The 27,697-nt window shown below is 47.0% G+C and overlaps 1 protein-coding gene across 1 annotated transcript; it reads right to left on the reverse strand.

Moving 5' to 3' along the window:
* Positions 1–7,916: 7,916 nt before the first annotated feature.
* Positions 7,917–8,207, reverse strand: LOC130873859 (60S ribosomal protein L36-like). The gene has a single exon (XM_057768853.1). It carries the CDS (start codon positions 8,205–8,207, stop codon positions 7,917–7,919), a length of 291 nt encoding a protein of 96 aa, XP_057624836.1.
* Positions 8,208–27,697: the final 19,490 nt, after the last annotated feature.

A 27,697-nucleotide genomic window follows, 5' to 3' on the forward strand; every position in this document is an offset into this window, starting at 1 on the left:
AATGCTAAGTGGTCTTTCTATCCTCAGACAAATGTGTCTCAATTCATCCCCATAATGACATAGAATCGGGGAACCACTATTGTTGTCATCACTTTTACAGGTCAGGGGACAGACAGGTGGCTTCCCTGGTCCACAGTAAATGGGAGTGGGTACAAAGCCAAAAGGACTCCAACAGCAGTGGCGTCCTTCCCTGCGCCTCCGTGGGAGCAGCTGGGAGAAAGTACAAACCTCTCTCTTTCCTCCGGAACTCATGCAGGGCCGCAGAGAGGGGCAAAGTCGCTCTGTCACAGGTCCTGATAAAGGTCCTTTGCCCCCAGTTTCATCTGTCAAATGGGGCTAATGAGTAGCCACCTCCTGGGGTGACTGGTGGGAAGAAATGAGATGGAGGGAGGCTACTTCCCGTACTCCGGATGCGTGTGAAGAGCTCAAATTTGCCCTGAACTCTCGAAAGAAATTCACAGCAGGACTTCAGAGGGGTTGGGGGAGGAACTCAGCCGTTTGCTGGAAGAGAGAAAGTTGTCTCCTAAAGCAGACCGGTTGTGAAAACAGAGGGAAGGGCCCTGACCTCTATAGCCTCGCTGCATCTCTCCCGTGCGCCATGAGCACATCAGCTGCTTGTGCTGTTCTTACTGCAAAACTACCTGACGGAAAGCACCTTAGGACGGAAGGGTTTGTTTGGCTCAGGGTTTTAGGGGATACAGTCGTATCAGCAGTGGTGGAAGGCTACTGACACGTTGTATTTACGGTCAAGAAACAGAAAGAGTCCAAAGCTTGTGCTCGCTCTTGTTCTTTTTCCATTCAGCCCCAGAACTCAGACCAGGGAATGACGCCAAGCCATGGAATGGTGTTGCTCACTGTTAGGTATAATCCTAAAATGAGCCTCTCTGCCGACATAAATAATTCCAATCAGACCAAATTAGACCGAATAAAAGGTGCCCACATTTAATGCAGTTCTCCCGGGTGGTCGGGAGAGCATGGGGGTGGGAGGGACCACGCAAAACCCGAAGACCACGAGTTCCTTTTCTGTGTGGCAGCCCAAATAGCCTGTGGGAGTGGTCCTGACCCTCCCTGGGGAGGGGCCAGTGCTTGGCGAGCTTTCCCGGTGGAGGAGTCCAGACCTTGGCAACTCCCAGAGGGAGGGAGCTTCCAAAGATGGATGCCAGGTATTACACCCACATTTAGGTCGGGTCATTCCACCTCACTTAACCTAATGTAGATAATCCCTCACAGATGTGATCAGAGATTTGTTTCCATGGTGATTCTAAATCCCATCAAGTAGGCAATCAAGATTAGCCACCACAGTCTCAGAGGACAAGATGCCTACAGGCAGGAAGTGCTTCTAAGATGGCTGCCAGATAATGGCAAACTTAATTATGATGTCATCCTCATGCTAAATGACATACTCCAGGGTCCTGACAATTGACAATTGCTATGAGGACAACTGGAAAGAACCATCAAAGGAGCCAAAAGAGGTGGCCTCAGAATTCCTGGGAAACCTCTATCCACTCCTAGAAAACCAGCCCAATTTTGTCCCTTATCAGCCTGTCATTCACCCTCATCTCTCTTGCCCTGTAGCTGTAACTTCTGGATCTCCAGCAGCTGGACAAGTTGAGTTTAGAATTTATTTCCTGCTTCTCCTGTTCTTGGCCAAGAATTAGTCTCCTTTGATGTTTGCACCATGCATGGTTGTCATTGGTTCTCCAATTCAGAGAGGTGGAAAGGATTCTGTTTGGGGCCAGAAACTGGGAGCGTCTTATTTGTTGTATGTAGTTTTAATAGGAACAACTTAATCTTTGTATTTTTTACTTTTATGTATTTTTTGTGCTGTATATATTTGTGGTATATGCACACATGTGTATGTGTGCTCATGCACAGGTACACACATAGGCTGAAGGTGGGTGCTGAGTAGCCTTTAGTCCCTTGAGGCAGGGTTTCTCCTTGAACCCAGGGCTCGTGTTTTTTTTTTTTTTTTTTTTTTTTTTTTTAGTTTGGCAGCCAACAAATCCCAGGCATTCTCTCCTGTGCTTGCCTCCCGGCTCTCACAGTACTGGGACTGCAGGTACACAGCTCATGTTTGTGCAGCAAGTGCCCTTATCTGCCAGACCCTCTCTCCAGCTTAACTGGATCGTTAAGGAGGCAGATGGATCTCGGTTAACAAAATGCAAAGAGGAAATGGTAAACTCATCTGAGCATGTTTTGTCTAATGACCCCTTCCCTTCTAAGGTGGAGAATCTAACATCCCATGAGTAGTGTGTATGTGTGATTGCTTGCAGGTGCAAAATGGAAGCAGGTGTCAACATTGGATGTTATTCTTCAGTTGCCATCTACTGTGTGTGTGCACATGTGCCTGTGTAAATTTATGTGCACTATGTGTGCACAGGTGCTTGAGGACCTCAGAAGATGTCACTGAGTCCCTTGGAACTGGAGTTGCAGCTGCTAGACACCTGGTATGTGTGCTGGGAACTGACCCTGATCCTCTACAAGAGCCCTAAGCATTCAACCCTAAGCCGTCTCTCCATCCCCATCACCTTGCTTTCTGAGATAGGGTGTCTCAAAGGCCTGGGACTCACCACTTAGGCCTGGGTGGCTTGCTAGTGAGTGACCCGCAGGGACCCACCACCTCTGCCCTCCCTAGTACTGCCATTGGAAATGTGCCCCCATGTCCTGCTTTTCTGGGTGGCTTCTGGGGACCAAACTCAGGTTCTTTTGTTCACAGGGTAAGGCTTTTATTGACTGTGCCCTCTCTAGCATCTTGACTTCCATCTATCCTTCCTTCCTTCCTTCCTTCCTTCCTTCCTTCCTTCCTTCCTTCCTCCCCTTCTTTCTTTTCTTTTCTTTCTTTTTAAATTTTGAGACAGGACCTCTTTACATAGCCCTGGGTGTCTTGGAACTCACAATGTAGATCAGGCTGGCCTCACAGAGATCTGCCTGCCTCTGCCCCCTGAGTGATGGGATTAAAGGCATGAGCCACCATGATGGGCCAACCCTCTGATTTATTTATTTTCCTTCCTTCTTTCTTATTTCTTTTTTTCTGAGGCAAAGTTTCAGTAAATCCCCTATGCTGATCTTGAATTCATGGCACTTCTCCTGCCTCAGCCTGAGTGTGGGAATGTCTGCCAGAGGACAACTTGCAAGACTTGACTCTCTTCTTCCACCATGAACATGTGGGTTCTGAGGATCCAACTCAGGTCTTCAGGTTTGACAGCAAGCGCCTTTACCATCATGCCAGGCCTCTTTTGAAGTTTTTTTTTTTTTTTTTTTTTTTTTTTTTTTTTTTGTGGGTACTTTGTGTATCATTATTGAATCCTGGTTTAGGCTTGACTCAGATCTCCACTAACCTTCAATTATTTGAAAGGCACAACTCTCTCCCTTCCCCACAGCTACAGCAAACCTCCCCTTGACTCCAAGGAACACTTAGGCCCTTTTGCCCATATTATCAGAGTAGTCCTTGGAACTCTTGCAGCTCTAGACAAATAGTGGACTTGAAGAGACTTGGGTTTCTGTTTGGTTTCATCTCTTAATATGTGTATACTCTTTTGCAAACCATCTGATCTCTCTGAGTTTCAGTTTCTACAAGAAAAGCAGGGGGCTTCTTTTCCCGCTCACAGTTTAGAGGGCTTGTAGGAGTTGAAGCTGGAGGTGATGGCAGCCTGCACTCTGGAGGGCGCACTATTCTTGGAAGGGAAGGGGCTCCTTGTGGAGCATCTTCGGGCTGGGCTCTGAGGCTCGCGCGTGTTGGGATCCTGGGCGGGCTACACACTGGCGCGCGGTGGCTGCTCGGTTGGTCTCCGCAAGCCTGGCTTCGGGGTAGCCGGGACGCGCGGGCAGATTATACCATCTGCCCACTCGGAAGCGGAACGCAGGTGTCGGGTGGGGGCGCAGGTAATTGCTGACGGCTGAGCTAGCCCTCCTCGCATCTGGTCCCGGGGCGAGGCGAGTCCCAGGTGCTGGAGGGATCGGCCCTGCGAGGCTCCAGCCTGGCAGAGCCCCTCTCTAGTCCTGCCACAGCCACGCAGCAGCTAAGCCAGAGAGGTCAGGGCATTATCGGATTCGCTTTACCAGCGTGGAAATCGACAACAGAAGAGGTTAAATCTCCCGCCGAGGTCCAGGAACCAGTCAATACCGGGCCTGAACTAGCCCTCTGGGTCACCCGACTCTTAATTCCATTTTCCTTGCGTGACCCGGCGGCACCACCCAGCTCAGGAAACGTTTATATAGAGCCTTCTGTGGGTCAGGCTCCGCGGCCCATGTGGGGTGTCACCGGTTCTCTGACTGTGTTCATGACTGGACAAAAATCTACTGCCCCCGTGGACACACGAGGTTCTTAGGTGGTACCGCTTCGGTGCCCATCAGCTGAGACATTTTTTTCATATTTGGTTTCCTTTTCCCCTTAATTTTAATTAATTAATTAATTGCTTTTTGAGATAGGGTCTAATGTTCACCCAGGCTGGCCTTAAACTTGCAGCTGAAGATGACCTTGAATTTCTGATCCTCCTGCCTCTACCTCCCAGCTAGGGATTACAGGTCTTCTCAGTTTCGGAGGTGCAGGGCTTGGAAGCCAGGGCTTAAAACATGGTAGGCAGGCAGAGCTATACTCTCAGCCTAGCCAGAATGTTCTCAACACTACAGTGCTTACCTGTTCCCACAGCTGGCGATTCTCAGCAGCAAAGGTCTTTCTGAGTCTGGGCTCAGTTTACTCTTGCTCTCAGTTGCCCTTTCTCTCTTGGAGTCCAACTGCAGAGGCCCAGGCCCTTTGCTCTGCATTGGTTCCTTAGACTTCAGTGGCCCTTTCCAGCCGTGTGCTTGACTACATTGATTTGTGCTATTAGGTCTCGTTCAACTGGTCATCTCCATCCCCCCCAACCAAGCCTCTTCGTTCCTTTTCCTGGCTGTCATGGTCTTCCCCAGTCTCAAAGTTGCTCCCTAACCGCACCTCTCCCCTCAACCACCGTGGCTCTTCAGGCCTGGGCCTTGCTAAACTATGCGCTGTCCCCTCTTACCACATCATTCTGCCACGTAGGACATACTCAGCGACACCAGTGAGTTGTATGAAATTGTGTTGTCAAGCACCACCCACAATGCTAATTACGATCACTCATAAAACCAAAAAGTAGTTACTGAATTATAACTAGTGGGATAGACTGTCTATCTTAATAACTCTGAGAGTTAAAAAAGTATTTCTTCTATTTTTTGAGATTATAATTACATGATTTCCCCTTCCCTTTCCTCCCTCCATTCTACCCCTTATTTGCCTCTCCGTGTTCTCTTTCACATTCATGGCCTCTTTGTTTCATTGCTGTAATGTGCGTGTGTGTGTGTGTGTGTTCCTAACTACATAAATAAAACCTGCTCAGCGTTTATAATGTTACTTCTGAATATATTTTCAGGGCTGACCATTTGGCACTAGATAACCAATTAGTGTGCTTTCCCTTGGGAAAACTTTCTCCAGCTCTCAGCGCTCCTTAGCTGCCCATAGTTCTTTGCACAGGATGGAGGCTTCATGGGCTTTCTTCAGTCCCTCTTAGTAGTTGTCCTTGTTTGGCTCATGTTCAGAAAACCGTGTTGGAGAGACTTTATAGGTGTGGCTTCTGATATTTCTAGGAGACAATCCCACAACAAACTCCGTGAGCCTCTGGCTCTTCCAGTCTTTCTGCTTCCTTTTCCTCAATGACCCCTGAGTCTTAGGTGCAGTTGTCTTATATATGTATCTGTTTTTGACTGGGTTCCACAACTCTGCCTTTTGATTGGCTGTGGTTTTCTGTGATATCCTCGGGAATTTTGAGTTCTAGATTAGTTTCATTACGAGTGTGAAAGTCCAGAAACATTACAGCCAACACTCTTGGGGTCCGTGAGTATAACTAATGTTGTGTAACATGTGTGCACTGCGTTCTCTTTCAGTTTGCCACTGATGAACAAGTTACTGTTCCTAGGAGACTGAGACAGTGTTAGCAGTCTGTGCTTTCAGAGAGTCTTACTCAAATGACAGAATGTCGCTCCATGGTGCCTCTGTGACCTTTGGCTTTGAATGGCCTCTGTGGGCAGAGACTATTGTTATCATGTGTAGCAGCCAGGTCAGGAGATGGCCTGTGGCCTAGGAAGCTCCTCCATGCTCTGGGCAATGCCCTCCTTTTAGAGATGGGAAGGAAGCAGCAGGCCCCCTCTTGCATTGTGGAGCATGTCTGTGGGCATGTGGGGGCACTGGGTGTCTTAAAGAGGACTGTGTGGCTCTATGAATTTATCAGCACACAGTATCTTATTAAGTAGACTAGGCTGGCCTTGAACTCCCAGAGATCCACCTGCTCCTGCCTCCTCAGTGCTGGGGTCAAAGGCGTGTGCCACCGCACCCTGCTTCAGCTCAGTTTTTACTTTTAATTCTGAACAACAGGAGCATGCGTGGGTTTTTGTCCTTTTATCACTTCTGGAGGAAATATGCACATAAACACTAAATAAACAAAGAGAATTAAGGGCCTGCCTCCATGGGGGGCTTGGCTCTCGAGGCAGAAGGAGGATGTGTATTCTCCCGTTTTGTTTGACTCTGCAATTCAGCTGTAACACTGTGGGGACCAGCAATCTTGTTTCTGAGTAGGTTCAGAAAGCATGGGCACATGTGTATCTGAGAGTCAGCATTTGGAGGCTGTGTTCCGTGTCTGGCCATACGTATCCTGTAGTGTCCCAGTAAAGGCCTAGGTGGCAATAGAGCTGTGTGTGCTCGGATAAAGTGAACTTTCTGGGTGTGTCCCCTATGCATGTAAGTATGTGCATCCTGAGTGTGTGCCCGGATCTTTCTGACTGGACATCTTTTCGTTGGAGTGCAAGTGAACATTTATGCAGGAGGCTGTCTTTGTCGACATCTGTGATGCTTATGGTGTCGTGAGCATGTATTCACAGTGGAGTATAGATGCGCTTGGCTCAGTGTGTGCCTCTGTCCAGGTGGGCGGGTGAAGGATGGTGGCAGGTGAGGTGTGTGAGCAAGGCAGACAGACCCCCAGGGATTGTGCATGCCTGTCTTCGAAGACTCCTCTTGGCTCGGTTGCTGCTGCTGGTCCCTAGCGGTTCTGCCTTGCTGGTCTGCAGAGAGATCAACACCCTTCAAACCAGCTGCCTTGTTGGCTGCGGCTCACTTGGTCCGCCTCCCGATGCCTGCAGTTGTCATGGAAACCAAAGTAGGTCTGCTTCTGTCTGCCACTGGGTCCCTGGGCTAGGGCAGCTATGGGCCAAAGCCACCATGGTGAGGGCTGGCCAGGGAGAAGAGGGGGGTCTGTGGGGTCCTCTGAGCCTGTTTTTCCTTTGAACTCTCCTGGGGCCTCTTTTCTGCCTCCAAACACAAGGTCAGATCACCTGCTGTCAGACAACTGGAATCAAAAGGGCCGGAACAGGTTGACTTTTCACACGTATACAAAATTCTTTTCTAGGGAAAAAAAAAATCAAGACATATGCTAATTTCACATTACTGTGCATGTCATTTGTACGCTATTAACTCAGTGCCTAAAATAAAGTGGCTTCTTAGGAGAGAGTCCCGCTATGTGACGGGAGGACCCTGCCTGCTTCTGTGACTGTCTGTCCTGGTAAGCAGCTGCTCAGGGTTCACAGCACAGGCAAGTGAACAGAAGAGTGGCAAGCAGCGAAAAGATCATGAATTCTGTGTAGTTCTGCAAACTGGAGTAGCAAGCAGGCAGCTAGCTGTGCAAGCAAAGGGCAATAAATACATTGTTAGGGAGAGTCAGAAAAAATGGCGCAAGCACGGAACAACAAGGCAGTGATTAACACAGAAGTGGGGATGGCGATTAACTTGGGGAGAGGTAGACTTCTGGGGTGGGGCTTATGGCTGGGTTTTTTTTTTTTTTTTTTTTTTTTTTGCCACAGCAACGTTTATTGAGAACAGGGAGGGGATCAGTTCTTCTTGGCGGCCGCCTTCCTCATGATGGCCGAACGTTGCTCGGCTCCTCCCGCTTCCTCTTGGCGTGTCTGTGCGTGCCCACCCGCTTCTTGATGAACTTGAGCTCGCGCTTGTCCTTGGACACCTTGAGCAGCTCCACGGCGCGCCGCTTGTAAGGCGCAAAGCCGCATACCTCCCGGATCACGTCCCGCACGAATTTGGTGTGCTTTGTGAGGCTCCCTCGCCGCCGGCTGTGCCTCAGCTGGCTTACGTTCTTCGTCACCTTGTGGCCCTTGTTGAGGCCCACGGCCATGGGGTAGCACAGGGCCATGGCTGCTCCTCTCCGATGGCGGCCATTGGCCGGTGTTCTTTTACCTGTGTACACATATCCCTGCATTCTTCTCTGTGGTGCCCATGGCGACGGATGAAAGTACTGAATCGGGTGTGGTGGCACACCCCTATAATATCTGCACTTGGGAGGTAGGGATGGGAAGATAAGGAGTTTAAAGTCACCCTCACCTGCATAGTGAGTTTAGATTAGCCTGAGCTACCTGAGGTCCCAAACTCAGAGAAATAAACAAAGAAACAAACAAGCAAATGCATCAAAACAGAAGTTCCCAGTTTAAAGCTTGGGCCTTGATTTAGTGGTGGTAGGTAGTTAAGGAGTCAGGGAGAGAATATAGAGTAGGGATCGCATTTTGAATGGGCTCTGGCCTTGCCCCTGGTACTGACTGGGCCGGGCCTTGGGCAAGCTACTCATCTTCCTCCAACTGCAGTTTCTATATCTATATCGTGATAGTACATTGTGTTTCTTCATTTGATACCAAGTGGATTTTGGGTTTTCTGTGTGTCAGGCACTGTGCCAGGAAGAATCTTGCCTGCATCACCCAGACACACGTTCCAACATCTCCCAAGAAAGACCCAAGCTCTGGGTGGGTAGGAGCTAGGAGCGAGGTTTACAGGAGAGAGCAGGAGGCCAGTTTTGAGTGGATTTTGAAAGCCGGCCCATAGTTGGACGTGGTGGCCCACCCTTAAATCCTAGCACTCGGGCAGGGCGGTGGTGGCGCACGCCTTTAATCCCAGCACTCGGGAGGCAGAGGCAGGTGGGTCTCTGTGAGTTCGAGGCCAGCCTGGTCTACAGGAGCTAGTTCCAGGACAGGCACCAAAAACCACAGAGAAACCCTGTCTTGAAAAACCAAAAAAACAAAACAAAAACAAACAAACAAACAAACAAAAAAATCCTAGCACTCGGAAGGCTGAGGCAGTCACTTCTTTGTGATTCAAGGACAGCTTGCTTTACATAGTGAGATCTGTCTGCCTCTGCTTTTCAGGTGTTGGGATTAAAAGTGTGTGTCACCACACCTTGAACTCACAGAGGTCTGCCTGCCTCTGTCTCCCAAGTGTTGGGATTAAAGGTGTGTGCCACACCCCACTACTCTCTTTCTTTTTTATCTTAAGGACTTTAACCTTTAGCCTGCATATATTTTTAATACACTGTAAACCATTTAGAGGTTTTCTTTGTTTTTGACTCTCTCTTTACTGTATATCTCTCTTTTTGTGACCACATGAATCTTTAATTTGCTAAGTGATATGGCTGAGGTTAAAGCTGTGGCTTTGGTGGCTGGATCCAGCCCATTTCTTAGCTTTCTGAGATTCCAGCCTCATGGCAGTGAAAGACCCCCCGAAGGATGTCTTTCTTCTGGAGAGACCCCCTACCCAAGGATCAGTCGAGACCACTCGTGCGGATGCAAACAGCAAGAGGATTTTTTATTCTGTCATGACAGGGTCCCTCAGGTTCGGGATATGAAGGACATCCACAGCTGTTACAGCCCATCTTTTAAAGCAAAAAGCCACAGAGACGGGGGGGGGGGAGGGGGAACTGTAGGTTGTTTTTTAACTTATTGGATTGGCTTATTCAAAAAGGCTATTACCAATAATTAGCTGGAGAGTGATTGCCAGATCAGATGAGGTAAAGGGAAACTTCTGAAGGTCACTTTGCCCCTTCCCAGGGACTAAGTCAAAACATCAGTAACTGAGTCAACACCTAAGGGTTATCATGCCCCTATTCAGGGAGATGGAAAGTTTCCAACATCTCAGTACGTGCATGCATAGCTGTTATGTCCTTGGTTCCCAGGGGAGGTGGGGAAGTACTGAGAGTCATCAGAAATGACTTTAGATTTTTCTTAAAGTTTTACATTTTCTTAGGGTTGAGGGGGCTTACAAATGCATTTAGAGTCTTTCAGCAGAGGTACCGGCTATAGCCATGTTTATTGCCCAACTCTATGGCATTTCAAAGTCCCTGCCAGCAAGCAAACTGCAGCAGTCTGCTCACAAACCACACTCAAATGCTCTGTAGGTGGACCTCCTGCCTGAAAGAGTCAGAGTTTGCCCTTGCAGGACAGCCCAGAGAGCTGGCATTTTTAAATGGCGTGGTTTTTTCCTGCTATGGCTAAAAACCAAAAAGCATGCAGTCAGCTTTTCATCCACACCATTTAAGTGTTTTTTTGGCAGGCCTCTTAAAAGAGCTGAAAGGTTTTACAGCTAAAGCTGAGTCAGGAAGCCTCTCTTAAATGAGACACATTTGCCTCTAGCAAGCAGAGCCGACCTGAGAAAATGCTGCTATCAATAAGCTGTGCTTAACTCTATTCTTTTTTGTCTAGAATTACTTCCCAAGCTCTCTCAGGCTTTATGTGGATGTAGTTGTCCAAGCGGGTGCCATTCTGTTGTCTGAGGTTTTCTGTCCTGCCTGGTTCCCACAGTCGTTAAGTCCCAAAAAAAATCACACAGAGATTTACATTAGTTATAAACTGATTGGTCCATTAGATCTATGTGAGTTTGAGGCCAGCCTGGTTTACAGAGTTCCAAGACAGTTACATAGAGAAACTCTGTCTTGAAAAACAAAACAAAAACAAACAAAAAGAAATCCTACAAAATCACTAAACTCGTAGTCATAATATATATGAAAAGGATCTCTGGTGTAAAAAGAGAAAAAATATATAAATAAAGTAAAAAATAAGATAAAAAGAAAAAAGAAGCCCTGATTCTCATGTGGGGTTTTATGTTTAATGCTTGGTGTTTATGTTTCTTTTTGGGTAGCCTTCCTATTTCAAAGATAATAGAATGTAGGGGTGAAGGCTTTATGTAGGCCCCAGTTGACTTCTTCAAGTTTAATGAGTTGTGGGGGTATTGTCTTCACCAGAGAGGCCTTGCCAACAGTTTGTGGGGTTGTTTGGATATTCCCATGAGACCCCTTTGGCCAACAACTCAGTTAGATGTAACCTTGTCCTGGTTCTGGAATCTTCATTTGGTGACAAGACATGTCTAGTTGGATTTCTGTCTCCTCTATTATTTGGTGATTTCATTTAGATAGCCCTCATCTATGTGTTAGAAAGCTTCTACTGTATTAGGTTTCCATAGTAGCCCTCCAATGGTCCTTAATTTTCGCTCTTTCTCCACATATCCCCTCCCTCATCCCTCTCTTCATCTCCCTCTCAACTTGATCCTTCCATTACAGTACCCTCCACCCCCAATCTATAACTACCTATTCTGTCTCCCTTTTCTAAGGAGAGCTATCTGTTCCCACAAGTTACTCTATACCTGACCTCTGTGGTTCTTTAGATTATAGATTGGTTATTTCTGATTTAACTGCTATCCACATATAAGAGAATGCATACAATATTTATCTTTCTGGGTCTGGGTTATCTCACTCAGGGTTATTTTTTCTAGTTTCATCCATTTACATGTGACTTCCTTCCTTCCTCCCTGCCACCCCCTTTGAGACAGGGTTTCTCTGTGTAACAGGCCTTGCTGTCTTGGAATTTGCTTTGTAGACCAGGTTGGCCTCAAACTCATTGAGATCCACCTGCTTCTGCCTCCCAAGTGATGGGATTAAAGGCGTGCAACTCCCCCCACTTACTTGTGAATTTCATGATTTTAATTTTTTAAATGGCTGAATTTTATTCCATTGTATACCACATATTCTTTATCATTTGTTGAGGGACATCTAGGTTGTTTTTAGTTTCTGTCTGTTATAAAGAGATCAGTTGAGCAAGTATCTGTAGAAGGATGAAGGAAGCATCCTTTGTGTACATGTCCAAGAGTGGTACACCTGGATCTTGAGGCAGATTGATTCTGATCTTCCTGAGGAACACCACACTGATTTCCATAGTGGCTCTACAAGTTTGCACTCTCTCTAGGAACAGATGAGCATTCTCCTTACTCCACATTCTCACAAGCATGAGCTGTCACTTCTGTTACTGACTTTAGCCATTCCAACAGGTGTAAGGTGGAATCTTAAAGTAGTTTTGATTTGCATTTCCCTGATGACCAAGGATACTGAACATTCCATTTCTTTCCTCTCTTTCTTTCTTTCTTTCTTTCTTTCTTTCTTTCTTTCTTTCTTTCTTTCTTTCTTTCTTTCTTTCTTCATTCCTTTCTTTCTTTCTTCCTTTTTTTCTTCCTTCCTTCCTTCCTTCCTTCCTTCCTTCCTTCCTTCCTTCCTTCCTTCCTTCCTTCCTTCTTTCTTTCTTTAAAAATTCTGTGACCAAGCCAGGCACACGCCTTTAATCCCAGCACTCGGAAGGCAGAGGCAGGCGGATCTCTGGGAGTTCAAGGCCAGCCTGGTCTACAAGAGCTAGTTCTGGGACAGGCACCAAAGCTACAGAGAAACCCTGTCTCAAAAAACCAAAAAAAAAAAAAAAAAATCTGTGACCATTGATATTTTGTCTGCATGTATGTCTGTGTGAAGGTGTTGGATCCCCTGGAACTGGAGTTACAGACAGTTGTGAGCTGCCATGTGAGTGCTGAGAATTGAACCCAGGTCCTGTGGAAGAACAGCCAAGGCTCCCAACCACTGAGCCATCTCTCTAGACCCAAACTTTTTTTTGGCTTTGAGATAATTTTTATTTTATTTTAAATTGTTTTTTATTGAGCGAAATATTTATGTCTGCTACCCTCCCTTCCTCTCCCCTTACCTTCTGCCCTCTCCCATGATCCTCAAGCTCCCAATTTACTCAGGAGATCTTGTCTTTTTCTACTTCTTATGTAGATTAGATCCATGTATGTTTCTTGTAGGGTCTTCTTTGTTGTCTAGGTTCTCTGGGATTGTAAATTGTAGGCTGTATTTTCTTTGCTTTATGTCTAAACACCACTTATGAGTAAGTACATATTATATTTGTTTTTCTGGGTCTGGGCCACCTCACTTAATATGAAGTTTTGTAGATCCACCCGTTTGCCAGCAAATTTCAAGATGTCATTTTTTCTGCTGTGTAGTACTCCATTGTGTAAATGTACCACATTTTCCTTATCCATTCTTCGTAGACCCATACATTTTTTAAAAATGCTTTTCAGCCATTTGTGTTTCCTTTTTTGAGAATTCTCTGTTTAGAACTGTACCCTATTTTTTAAATTGAGTTATTTGTTTTTTTGATATATAGTTTTTTTTTTAGTTTTATGTTTTGGATATTAGCCCTCTATTAGATGTATAGATGGTAACAATCGTTTCCCATTCTGTAGACTGCTGCTTTGTCTAAATGACAGTGTCCTTTGCCTTACAGATGTTTTTTGATTTTGTGAGGTTCCATTTGTCAACTGCTGATCTTAGTGCCTTCGCTAACAGTTCTCTGTTCAGAAAGTCTTCTCCTGTGCCAATGAGTTCAAGGCTATTCCCCACTTTCTCTCCTAACAAGTTCAGTGTTGCTGGCTTTATGCTGATGTCTTTTATACATTGGAGTTGAGTTTTATGCAGGTGTTGAGTATGGATTTATTTGGATTTTTCTTTATGCAGCTGCCCAGTTTGACCAGCATCATTTGCTAAAGATGATGTCTTTTTTCCACGTGTGTATTTCTGGTTTCTTTATAAAAAATCAGGTGTCCATAAGGATATATATTTATGTTGGGTTCTTCAATTTTATTCCATTGATGTGGTCTGTCTTTGTGCCAGTATCATGCGGTTTTTATTACTATAGTTCTGTAGTACAGTTTGAGGTCAGGGACGGTGATACCCCAAGCAGGTCTTTTATTCTTCAGAATTTTTGTAATTATATTGTTTCTTTTTGTATTTCCATTTGAAGCTGAAAATTTTCTTTTCAAGATCTGTGAAGAACTGTACTGGAATTTTTATGGGTATGGCTTTTGGTAGGATGACATTTTTAGCATAGTAATTCTACCAGGCTATGAACATGGGAGATGGTTCCATCTTGTGATATGTTCTTCAGTTTCTTTCTTCAGTGTCTTAAAGTTTTTATCATACAAGTCTTTCACTTGCTGGGTTAGTGTTACATCACGATATTTTATATTATCTGAAGCTATGGTGAAGGGTGCTGTTTCTTTGCTTTCTTTCTCAGTCCCTTTGCCATTTGTATGTAGGAGGGATGCTGGGTTTTCTGAGCTAATTTTGTATTCAGCTACTTTTCTGTGAGTGGTTATCTGCTATAGAGTTTCCTGGTGGGATTCATAGGCTCACTTATGTTTGCTATCATATCATCAGCAAATATATATACTTTGACTTCTTCCTTTCCAATTTATGTCTCCTTGATATCCTTCAGTTGTCTTGTTGATCTAGCTAAAACTTCAAGTACCATATTGAATAGGTATGGAGAGAGTGAACAACCTTGTCTTTTTCCTGATTTTAGCCGAATTGCTTTGAGTTTCTCTCCATTTAAGTGGATGCTAGTCATGGGTTTTCTGTAAACTGCCTTTATTATTTTGGAATATGAAACTTGTATCCCTAATCTCTCCAGGACTTCTACAGTGGGGGGTCATGGATTTTGTTAAAAGCCTTTCGTGTATCTAATGAAATGACTTTTGCCTTTCAGCCTGTTTATATGGTGGACTACATTTATCAATTTACATATGCTGAACCAATCCCCATCTCTGGGATGAAGTCTGCTTGATAATTGTGGGGATGATGTTTTTGATGTGTTCTTAGATTCAGTTTGCAAGTATTTTTTTTTTAAGTTTTGTATCTATGTTCATAAGGGAAAATGTTCTGTAGTTCTTTTTCTTTGTTGGGTCCTTATGTGGTTGGGTACCAGCATAACTGTGGGGTAGCAAAATGAATCGGGCAGTGTTCCTTCTGTTTCTGTTTTGGGAATAATTTGAGGAGTATTTGGACTTAACTCTTTGAAAGTCTGGTAGAATTCTTTACTAAAATCATCTTGCCCTAGGCTTTTTGTTAGTTTGTTTGTGAGGCTTTTAATGACTGCTTTTATTTTACTAGGGAGTTATAGGTCTGTTTGAATTGCTTACCAGATTTTTTTTAAGACTTATTGATTTATTATGTATACAGTGTTCTGTCTGCATGTATCCCTGCCCGTCAGCAGAGAGCATCAGATCTCATAATAGATGGTTGTGAGCCACCATGTGGTTGTCAGAAGCTGAACTCAGGACCTCAGGATCCCAGGACCTCTGGACCTCCAGAGAGCACCCAGTGCTCTAAACCTCTGAGCCATTTTTCCAGTCCCGCTTACCTGATCTTGATTTAACTTTGGTAAGTGGTATGCGTTGAGAAAATTATTCATTTCTTTAAGATTTTCCAATTTGGTGGAGTAAAAAATTTAAAAGTATGGCCTGTGATTCCTGGACTTCCTTAGTGTCTGTCGTTATGCCCCCTCCTCATCTCTACTATTGTTAATTTGGTCTTCTCTCTTCACCTTTTAGTTAATTTGAATAAGGGTTTGCCAATCTTACTGGTTTTCTCAAAGAATCAACTCTTTGTTTCATTGATTCTTTGTGTTTTTTTTTTTTTTGTTTGTTTCTATTTTATTGATTTTAGCCCTGCATTTGATTCTTTCTTGCTGTCTACTCCTTTGGGGTGTGATTTCTTCTTTTTGTTATTTAGAAACAACAACAACAACAAAAACATTTCAGAGTTCACATGTGAGCTTAAGTTACTAGCATGAGATCTCTCCGATCATTTTAGGCCCTCAGTACTATGAACTTGCCTCTTAGAACTACCTCCATTGTGTCCCATAAGTTTGGATAAATTGTATATTAATTTTCATTCAATTACAGAAAGTAATTCCTTTCTTAATTTCTGTCTCGACCCATTTTTTATTTAGTAGTGAATTGTTTGGTCCTATGAGTTTGTAAGGTTTCTGCCATTGTTGGTATCTAGCTTTAATTTGACCATATAATACACTTGCCTTTGGGACAAACTCATATTCCATGTCACTGATGGCTTTGAACAAGGCAGTTTATGAAGACCTGAGTAGGCACTTGTGGGCATTGTAGTTTGCTGTCACTTTTAGTGGTAGGCAATGTGGGTTTGGGAAACAGGTTCTGGATACCTGGTCACCATGGAGACTGAATGAAGTCATTCAGGCTGTCAGGTGTCTGCCATGGTAGCAAGTCCTGGTGTGGTTGGTGAGGCCAGAGGGTGGGAAGCTACAGTGTGGAGCTGAGGTGGGTAGACAAGGTTTTGGATTAGAAGGGGGGGGGGTCCCAGCAAGGCTTGTGTGTAAGGCATGCTGAGTGGGGGCAGCAGGGAGTCTGGTGGGTTCTGATGTGTCTGTGATGCGTGGTACTGCAAGTTTGAGGAAAGAGCTTCAGTGTGCCCTGCTCACGCCAGGCGGGATGTTCCTCTGCCATGTTGGTCCCTTCATTGCAAAGATCCGTGTTCCGAGCACTTTCTAGCCATCGAAGGCAAAATGGGACAAAAGTCAAAAGCCCTGTCCCCACGTCTCTCTAGTGGACTCTAGCGTGTGTTAATTGTATCATTAAACAATCATGTCTGGGACACTTGCCCCTTTCATGATCTTCTAAGTTATTTGCTCTCTGTTTTTTTTTTTTTTTTTAATTAGAAAAATCTACCTTCAGGATTTTCTAACCTCATTTGGGCAGACTAATGAGAGAAGGGAAAAATACATCCATCTTGACGTTAGGGAAAGATGGGGAGGCTGACGATAGGCGACATAATGGGACTGAGGGATTGACATCACCAGGGTGCCCCCGTGACTATTGGGTTGGGAATCGGAAAGAAGTAGCAGCTCAGTCCTAGGATCCAGCCCCCCACCATTTCCCAGACTGCTCTCTGTTTTTTCCTTGGTAGCTTTTACTGTCTGAGAACTGGTGTGTCTCATGGGCAGCATGGCTGTGGCTTGGCTAATTTGAGTTTTTCCCCCCCCAGTTCTTGACTGACACCCACCTTCTCCCCACTCTGTAGCTCTTGCTCTAAGCCTTGTCCTTTCTTTTCCAGAAAAGAAACAATGGGACTAAGGAACAATGGGCCAGAAGGAACTCCACATAGCTTCTCTTCACCACCAGTAGAGTTGCCGTCAGTGACGAGCAGCCAGGATAGTGTTCTGGTAAACTCTTGCTCCTTGTCTGCAAGGAGGTTTTCTTTCCTGGGTCGCTCAGGAGCTCCAGCTGTGACAAGCCCAACAGGCAGAATCAGTTTCCAACAGCAGGGGCCCATTGTCAAGGTGCTGGGACAGGCTGGCTTCGTGACCAGCTAGAAGGTGGCAGAGTTGTGGGGACTCTCTCTTTTCTTACGTGGGCCTTGCTGTAGTTTGTTGGCTCCTCTTCTTCCAGCACCTTCTCCCCTCCCCTGCCCACCTCAGGAGCACTGAATTGGGAAACCTAGGCTTTGGAGACAGGCAGTCCTAACGTAGCTCTCAGTTCTGGTATTTTCTAAGGACGGATGAGAATGGATTGCTTTGCACACCTACCTCCCAGCCTCTGTCCCTTCCAGGCTGATGAGAAGATCATGGGTGACATGGGCATCACTTTTAGAACCTGGCAAGGGACTCAGCTGGTGACCAAATTCAACAGCTTTTTCTCCCTTGGAAAAACCACCAGGGTATATGTACTATTTTATTATTTTGGGACATGGTCTCATGGAGTCTTGGCTGACCTTGAATTCACTTTGTAGCTGGAGATGATCTTAAGCTTCTGATCTCAACCTTTGAAGTGCTAGGGTCATGGGTGTGTGCCATCCCACCTGTTTACTGGGTGCTGGGGCTGAATTTGGAGCTTTGTGAACGCTAGGTTGTCTTTCTACCACCTGAGGTCCTTTCCCAACCCTATGTACCTTACTTAGTACAGATGTAAGTGCTAAAGCAGACTGCTTCTCTCTTGGGGCCTCTCAACTCCCTAATGTCCTCTCTAGCCTGTGTTCTCCAAAGGCTCTAGGGCCTGGGGGACAGCTTCCTGAGACGCCAACATTTGGTGGAGAAGTGACTCCCATTCCTGTTCGCTGGCTGGTGGCTGCTTCCTGTGTGGAAAGGAGAGGTTGAGCACCTGTCTGAAGCAGTGGCCTTCTGGAGTCTGTGGGATGGGGGATAGGGAGGGTTCTGAAGCCATTTCCCTGACTCAAAACCCACTTCATCTGTGTCTGGGGGCTCTTATCCCCCTCTCTCTGACCTTGTATCTCCTTGGCTTAGCGGGTCCTGCTAACGAGCTGAGCCAGCCGCCTGGCGCCCGACTCTCCAATGTGCTGACTCAGTTCCGTGCCTTCCACTGCTCTTATTTGAAAACGCCGAGTTAATTGCTTCCAGTTCCAGGCTGCCCTGGTAGGGGCACAGCCCTCCTTTCCCTCCCCTTCTTTACACCCTGAAGGGAGACCTGCTGTCTGTGCACAGGAAGAGGCTTCCAGGGACCACTAGGGAGCAGTGGGGTTGTGGAGGGGCAGGCCGCTATGTTTCCTGGCCCTTGGGATGTAAGAGTTGCCAGATTCTGCCAGGATGGTGAGGTGCATGGTTGTAAGCATTGACCAATGGTTTCTTGGAACTATGCTTGGATCCAGGGCAGGGAGAGGATGGTGTGCTGTGAGGGAGTTCCGAGGCCTCAGAGAGAAAGAAAGGAGGGAGGGAGGAGGAAAGATAGAAGAGAAAAAATGGAGGGGAAAAGAGGAGAGAAAGAGAGAAGAGATCAAGGAAGGCAGGAGAGAAAGAAAAGAATGAAAGTAGAAAGGGAGGAGGAGGGAGGCAGGGAGCCAACGGAATTTCTCGCGGAGCAGTGCTCAGGGGATTCCCACAGGATGGGCTTACAGATGTGCTACTGGGGTGAGAGTCAAAACATTTAACAACAGATTGGGACCAGCTCTCACTAATGGGATGGAAACCCAGCAAGAGCTGGGCAGAGTCCTGGGGGCCTCCGAACTGTCAGGAATGAACTCTTCAGTGGCTGGGCCTCACGGGAGAGTCACTGCTGGGAGCTGTGGAGGTGCCTCCCTGTACCATAGTGTGAGTCCGGTAGTGGTGGCCTGTCATCTCTACCTTCTGGTATGTGCACAGTGCCAAGGTCGGGCCTGGTGCCTGATGGGGGCTTTACCCTGTGTTGAAGTGATGGTGACCGAGAGTCTGGAGATCTGGAGCAACAGGTAAGAAGCAGACTTAAACAGAGCAGGTGCACGGAGGCTGGGGCTGAGCAGGGCACTTCTGGAGAGGGCGTGCTAGAGACCCCTTGAGGTGTTGGGTGCTGGTGTCCCTGCCTGGGGACTGGTCCCTGGCTCTGGGTGCTGAAGGACAGGGAAGTCCCTGGGGATGAGAGCGTGGGTGCTGGAATGATGCGAATCTATTCAGTTATTTTTAACTGTGACAAGAAAAGAGGAGAAAGGGCAGAGAAAGGTTGGGGGGGCTGTCTATCAGGAATCATTAAGGAACAGTTGCAGGGGGGTACTTTCTCAGGGCCCCCCTGTGGGTCTGCAGCAGGTGGGATCTTCTGTGGGTGCCAAGAGCTTTCAGGTGGGTAGCTGTGTTTTTCTTTCTTTCTTTCTTTTTTTAAATTTATCTTTCTTTCTTTTCTTTTCTTTTTCCCTTTTCTTTTTCTTTCACTTTAGCATTTTTGGAACGACCTGGAGCTGGGAGGAACAGACCCTTCCTTTCCATCATGCTGTATTTTTCTGGTTTGCTTAGACCTGGGAGAGTTTTCTCCCTGTGAGAGAGAAGAGGGCACAGGGCCAAGGCAGTAGGAGGAGACAGAGGTCTGCTGATCCCCTCCGGGCGGTGCCCTTCTATCTCTTCACCTTCCAGCTCCCCAGACTGGGAGTTCTGCGCAGACTGCTGTCTAATGAGCCCAGGACAAGGTCAGTCTCAGGGCTTGCTAGGGCTCTGGTTAGCTTCCAGTGTTCTTTGTGGGCCACGCTGGCCCCATCCTTCCACTGGGGCACTAGTCATCACGTATTTCTCCCTCCTTTCGTTCCTCCCTGGGTCTCCAGCCAGCCCGCCGGCTTGATGAATTAGCCCCATAGATATTCCGTCGAGAAAGCAAACACATATCATATATATCTTTGACAAGTTATTATTCTCCCTTATCAGGATTCGGGTGGATCTGTGCCCACCATTACTCAAGCTGCACACTTGCTCTGCTCGGGACCAGGCTCCAGCCACATGAGGAAGTAGTGCCCAGCCAGCCCAGCCCAGCCCAGGCCCTGCCCTACATGCAGGCTGTGCTGTGTGGGTGCCAGGAAGCTGTGAACGGGGCAGCAGGGTCTCTTGCCATGGTCATGGTCCAATGGCTGTGGAGACTAGGTGTGGCCAGGTGAACCGGTGGTGTTCCAAATTCTCATCCTGTCATCTGACAAGGGCTGGAATTGCGTCCCGAGAATGCGGTCCTTGTCTACTTTGTGGGGCTGGATGGGACCTTCATTATCTATTGCGTGGACCTTTCGGTGACCTGCTGGCTGGACAGGTCACCTGGCCACCCGCCATCAACACCTGAGGTTCGCAGAGCCAGAGGGCCTCCTGGAGGCCAGCCCTCGGCCCTGTGGTCGGCGCTGTGGTGGCGGAGGCTCGCTGGCCAGTGAGGGCTGATGAATGAGATGTAAGTGAGCATTAGTGCTCTCAGCCTGGCCGTTGGGCCGTGATTTGTCATCTCTCACCCGGCACACTCCTGTTTCCCCAGAGGCAGGCTCCATATTAACAAGTCCTCTACTTAGGAATATAAATGGTGCGGCTGGAACTGCTCCTGACAGCCGGCAGGCTGCTAATACACTCCAGCCTTGGGGAGGGGGAGGGAGAGGGGGAGGGCCGCACTGGCTCAGCTGACTTCGGAAGGGGGAAATGGTGGAGGGGAGGCTCCAGCCGCCTTCACTGCCCCAACCCTGAGACCCGATGGAACGACGGAAGAGTGAGGAACCATGTCCTCACTTCCGGGCTTGTACTTTTCCTGCTGTCTCAGGACGGCAAGGCAGACCTTGTCTCCTGATGGCCCCTCAGGAGTTTTATGTGTTGCCTGGCGTCTCTTGTCCTGTTTTGGGACTGAGAGTCAGTGTCTTAGATCCAAGGGAGAAATCGTGGAGGAGAGAAGGTCTTATTTTTTTTTTTTTTTTTTTTTTTTTGGTTTTTCGAGACAGGGTTTCTCTGTGGCTTTGGAGCCTGTCCTGGAACTAGCTCTGTAGACCAGGCTGGTCTCGAACTCACAGAGATCCGCCTGCCTCTGCCTCCCAAGTGCTGGGATTAAAGGCGTGCGCCACCACCGCCCGGCTTTTTTTTTTTTTTTTTGGTTTTTCGAGACAGGGTTTCTCTGTGGCTTTGGAGCCTGTCTTGGAACTAGCTCTGTAGACCAGGCTGGTCTCGAACTCACAGAGATCCGCCGAGAAGGTCTTATTGAAAGCAGACGTGATCTGGTTTCTGACCATGCCTGTGCTGAATCCTCAGCAGAGGGTACAGGATTGGGCAGGTTCCTGCTCTGGGTGGAGCGGCACTCTACAGGTGGGCACCGGAATCAGTTATGGTTGGCTCTCTGTCTCCTGCAAGGGATGGATGGAGGTGGGGGTGTCTGAGTGTCCTGTAAAGTGTTCGTGGCTGGAAGAAAGGTGCCCAGATAACCCAGCGAGCCAGGCTAGAGAGACTGTGTTGTGGAAAGGTCAGAGGAGATCTTTTGAGTAGGAGAGTTTGTACAGATGCGAACTGGTAGGAGGCCATGGCCAACTATGGAGGATTGTGAATACCAGCATGGAATTCTGCTCATAGCCTGAGGCCAGAATCTACCCTAGGGGAGATCTCTTGATTCCCACCTCCACCTGTGTATATGGAGTCTCATGTAGCTCAGGCTGGTCCCCGATTTGTTATGTAGCTGAAGGTAATCTTGAACGTCTGATCTTCCCACCTCTGTTTCCCAGCGTGAGATTCATAGGCATGTATTACCATGCCTTGTTTTATCTGATGCTGGGGATCAAACCCATCTATAATCACTACCAACTGAGCTATACATCCCTGAGCCCTGAGTCTGATACTTTGTCAGCTAGTGAGGTGTGACTTGGCCTTTGGGGCACATGGTTTCTAGATTCAGCTTCAGTACCCAGGCAAAACCTCAGATTCTCGGGGGCCTGATGCTCCCACATGCTCAGGCCCTGTGTACACGGTGTAAAGGTTGTAATTATCATCACAATCACTAGAGGGCAGCCCAGGCCTGTGTTTCTCTCTTTTCAGGGGTCAGAGGACCCCGAGAGGAATAAGGAGGGATGAGGGTACCTATACTGGTGTCCAGATCGAGGTTCTTTGTTCTGGGAAATGTTTCTGCTCCCTCTCTTCTTTGGAGTCTATTACTAACAGAACTCTCCAATTCCAAGTAAAGGAAGAAAATTTTTTAAAAAATTTAAACCCATGGTGGTGGGGGAGGGCAAGCATTTCATTTGATCACTTAATATGTATAGCACTTATTTTACTGTTATTAAAAAAATCAGTGAGAATTTCAAAGGTTAAAAGGCTTTGTAGATGATGTAGTTGGTGATCAGATCCCAGGCTTGGTGCCAGAGGGTCTGGTTGGGCATCCCAGCTATTCTGTTTAGCTGCTGGGTCTCTGAACTTCAGCTGTCTGACCTGGGCTACTGTCTGGATGCATGCTATCAGGGTGTATGAGTGTCTTGTGTGACTCTTTAAAATTTATTGTTATTTTTATTAATAGTGAGTGTATGCCTGTGTGTGTCCATATGTGTGTGGGCCCATACATGTGTGTCCATATGTGTGTGTACGTGCCCGTGTGTGTGCATGCATGTACACTCCTCCACAGAAGTCAGAGGACAACTTCTAGAGCTGGGTTTCTCCTCCTGCAGTGGGTTCTGGGCATCCAACTCAGGTTGTCAGGTTTGCAGAGGAAGCAAAGCACTGAGCCCTTTGTCACCTCAGGTATTTTTTTTTTTAACGATAAGCAACCATATCACATTATGATGGAAAAGTAAGGACCAAATTGAAAAGCAAACACTATTTTTTCTTTGCATGGATGTTTTAAAGACCTCTTGCTCACAGGAAAGGAATTGAGGAAACACTCCTAACTCTGGCATTTCCTAGGACTTTATACAGAATGAGTGGATGCCCATTTATACATACATTTATACTTTACATTTCTGAAGAGAGATTGCCGGCTGGATCTGTGCCCTCTGGCATGGGGTTGGGGCATCCATACCTTCCTCAGCTATCATTATCATGACAGTTTGGCACCATGAGGTACCCTTGTCACAGAGCCAACGTGGAACTTTCTAGATCATGATCCTTCACATCGCTGTACATGAGCACTACCGGGGGAGCTGCTGAATTGACCAGAGCTGAGCTTCACCTCCAGCTTGGCTTCACTTGGTCTGGACCTGGAACCCTCCTGTGGGGCTGACTGACAGCTGCCTGGTGTTTTCACTATTCTTGGCCAATCTGACTTGACTGGATTTAGACTCTTCTGGGAGACACACATCTGGGCTGTGTCTGGGATAAGGATGGGGCAATGCTTCTAGAGGTTTCACTGAGGAGGAAAAACCTGGGGTCCCAGACTGATAAAAAAGGGAGAAAGATGAGCCCCAGTATCCATCTCTTTGCTTCGTGACTAGGGGTGCATGGCTTCATGATTAACTTAGTGGACTTTTTTTTTTTTTTTTTTGGCTTTTTTGAGACAGGGTTTCTCTGTGGCTTTTGTTTCCTGTCCTGGAACTAGCTCTTGTAGACCAGGCTGGCCTCGAACTCACAGAGATCCGCCTGCCTCTGCCTCCCGAGTGCTGGGATTAAAGGCGTGTGCCACCACCGCCCGGCAACTTAGTGGACTTTTTAGTAAGTGTCCTGCCTCTCTGAACCTCAGTTTCTTTATCTGTCCAAAGGGAACAAGCGTCATCTGTTGGGCCCGAGAAGACCTCTCATATGAGATCCATGATACAACATTATTGCTGTAGCTTTGGAAGAAGAACTTTGAAACTTGGCTTCCCTGAATGGTTTTCTCCCACCTCCTTCATGGAGTGTGTGTACTGGCCAATAGGATGGCTGACACAGAGCCCCACAAATCAGAGGCTACCCATCAGCAATGAACTGCCTCACAGCAATGGGTACCTATTTTAGTCAGTGTTCCTTTGCTGTGAAGAGACACCATGACCACAGTAAGTCTTATGAAAGAAAGCATTTAATTGATGCTTGTTTACAGATTCAGAGGTTTAGTCCATTATTGTCATGGCAGGAAGCATGGTGCTAGGGAGGCAGCTGAGAGTTCTCTATCTGGATTCAAAAGCAGCAAGCGAGAAGAGAGTAACACTGGGCCTGGCTTGAGTATTTGAAACTTCAAAGTCCACCCTCAGTGACAGACTTCCTCCAACAAGGTCACAGCTAGTCCCTGTCAAGTAGTGACACTTCCTAATTGATGTGGGCTTCCCCTCTGTATACTGTAAACACCACTGGTTAACAAAGAAGCCGCTTTGGGCCTATTGCAGTGCAGAATAGGGCAAGGTGGGAATTCCAAGCAGATAGAGGAGGAGGGAGTAGGTGGAGTCCTTGGGAAGTGACATAGCTGCTGCAGGAGACAGATGTCAGATGCCAGACAGAACCTTACCTTACTGGTGGCCACAATCACGTGGTGATACACAGATTAATAGAAATGGGTTAATTTAAGAGCTAGCTGGGAATACGCTACATTCATTGGGCAAGCAGTGTTGCAAATAATATAGTTTCTGTGTGATTATTTTGAGTCTGGGTGACCAGGAATAAACAAGCAGCCTCAGCCAACACCTAATGACCAAGCATCCAAATATATGACCCTATGGGGGTCGTTCTTAATCAATTCACCACAGTGTCAAAGTGCCCTATGATCTACTGGTGCAATTGGCTCATGAGGGCTATGAAGATAGCATAGTAGTGGGACCTTTCTTGTCTGTGTGTGGTGTCTGTTGTCCTATTTCACATTGTACTACCTCAGAGTTTGTCTTGGGCCCCAAATTTCAGCTTTTTATAAAGACACCAGTTATCTGATAGGATGTTTTGTCAACTTAGAGCACTCTAGAATTACCTGGAAGGGAGTCTCAATGAGAGTTGGTCTAGATTAGATTGACCTGTCTGTCTGAAATTGTCTCTGTTAGTGGGAAGATCTATCCACTGTAGGTGGCACCATTCCCTATGCTGTGGACCCTGGATTGCTTGAGTTGAGAAACTGAGCTGAGCATTATCACACATGCATTGAACATTGAATGGGAAGGGTGCTTGTTTGTTTCCCAGCTGCCCAGACTCCCAAAATAATCACACAGAAACTTTATTATTTAAATCACTGCTTGGCCAATCACTAAAACATTTTGCCAGTTAGCATTTACATGTAGAATTCGCCCATTTCCATTATTTTATATTTTACAATGAAGCTTGTGGCCTAACGGCAAGGTTATAGCTTACAGCTCACGTCTTTTGCTTCTGGCGGCTCCATAGCTTCTAGCAGTTCTGCCTTCTTTCTCACAGCATTCAGTTTAATTTTCCCCACCTAGCTCTGCTCTGCCCTATCACAGGCCCAAAACAGCTTCTTTAGTAACTAATGGTATTCACAGCATACAGAAGGGAATCCCACATCACACAGTGATGGACTGCAACCTGGAATTGTGTGTCAAACAAATTTGTCACAACAACAGGAAATGAAACTAAGTCAGCCAGGCATGCTGTTGTATACCTGTAATACCACTGGGAGGCTGGAATAGGAGGATCGTGAGTTCAAGGCCAGCCTGAGATCTAGACAGTTTGAGGCTGGCCTGAGTTACATAGTAAATACCCTTCTCCTCCTTTTTTTTTCTTGTTGTTATTTTGCTGTTTGAGTCTCACTATATAGCCCTAGGCAGGTCTGGAACTTGCTTTGTAGATCAGGCTGTCCATAAATTCGTAGAGATCCACCTGCCTCTGCCTCCCAAGTGTTAGTGTTAAAGGCATGCCCAACATGACTAGCAAGACCTGTTTTTTGCCATCTTAATGAATTTTTAAACATGTGGCTGATTTTTCCTTGATGACCTCTGTAGGATACTCATGGTCATATTCTCAAGTCCTCGACTTGAGACTTCTAAACAGTATTTGGGAGTGGGAGGTGCCTAAGTGCTTGATTTGGAAGATAACAATAACATCAAACAAAACCACGGCAGGGGACACAGAATACAGGGCAAGGACCTGGCCCAGACTCTCTCCCTAGAGCAGCCCTACCTGTCCTTCCCCCCCCAGACATCCCCTCACCTGGCCTCCGTGGAGGCCACCTAGGTTATAGGATGTGTAAGAGGGTGGAGGAGGCAGTGTCATGTGGCTAGTTTCAGGGGGCATCAGGTACTTTACAGTCTAAGTGGTCAGGATGCCCTCAAACACAACTTTTATAGAGTGAAAACCTGGGTGGGGACATCATAATGACAGAGGTTGGGGCCCACATGGCGGTGCCCTTCGGTGACAGCCGTGGAATGCTGGAGGTTTGCCCAGTTCCACTTCGACCTTAATATGGTTGAGATGGCAGAGCAGGGATGCAGGAGGAATGCTGTTGGATGCTGCTCAGGCTAGAATGGGCTCCGAGCTTGCTCCTGTAATTAATGAGAGCAGAAGGATGTCTCCTTCCCTTCTCTATGTCCAGGGATCCACCAGGCAGAGGATATGTGGGTACACTCAGGTGCATGAGCATGAATATGCGGGTTGTGGCCTGCTGCTGGCCAGGTGTGCATTCATATTAATTAGGGGCGAATCCCTGGAAAGCAGCCGGATGCTGAGTTTGCCGGGCAATCTGCTTGAGCCAGCTGCTCAGTTCCTGGCCGCTGGAAGGAGATTTGGATTGTTAGCTTAAGCCGTGGGACCTTGATTTGTCCTGTTTGCCAATTTCTGTGGTGTAAATAGACCCACTGTGGCTGATCTCACGCTACCAACATGAAGCAGACAGGTGTAGACACTGCTGAGATTTTAACACCACAGTCTCTCCCCTTGTGATGGAGGTACTCTGGCCCAGGCACGGGGCAGCTCCAGGTTGCGCTGCAGGCTGATTCGGAGTTCAGCAGGACCAGGCTTCGGAGTGTCTGTCTCTCGGTATCATCATTGATAAGGCATTCTCTATAATAGTGGGGCCAGAAGACACGGGGTGGGCTGGCCACTCAGAGTACAGTGGTGGGAGCTCTACCTTCCAGCCAGTGCCAGCAGGGTACTCGACAGGGTAGCTTGTAGCTCACCAAGGTCCCTCTTTCCTGCGCTCTTCAAATTGATTGTTTACAGCTAGTAGCAAGGCCATATAGATCCACTGCATTTCATAACGGAGGCATTTTATGATTTTTTCCCCTGTGGCTAGGAAGCACTATGCTTCATTCAGATCCCAGATTTTCTGTGCCCCTTCCTGGCACAGGATATTGAGATCCAAGACTCTCCAGGTGCCTGATGGCCGCCAACTCATTTGCCCAGAGTTGGGTCTCTCTGACATCAGTCTAGCATAGGAGTCCCGCAGCAGATCCTGCCTTGGGAAATGGCTACGTGTCACCCTCTGCCTCTCTAAGGACCAGATCCTATGGTGCACAGGTGCTGGCTATTCCTACCCATTTCCTTTCCACCCAGGGTGAGGTTGAGTATTGTCCTTACCATTCAGCCTGATCCAACTGCTGCTAGATCAGGCAGGACCCTTCTACTTTGCCTATGACCTTGCTTGGGCCCT

This window comes from Chionomys nivalis, chromosome 4, assembly GCF_950005125.1.
Source record: "Chionomys nivalis chromosome 4, mChiNiv1.1, whole genome shotgun sequence".
NCBI lineage: Eukaryota > Metazoa > Chordata > Mammalia > Rodentia > Cricetidae > Chionomys > Chionomys nivalis.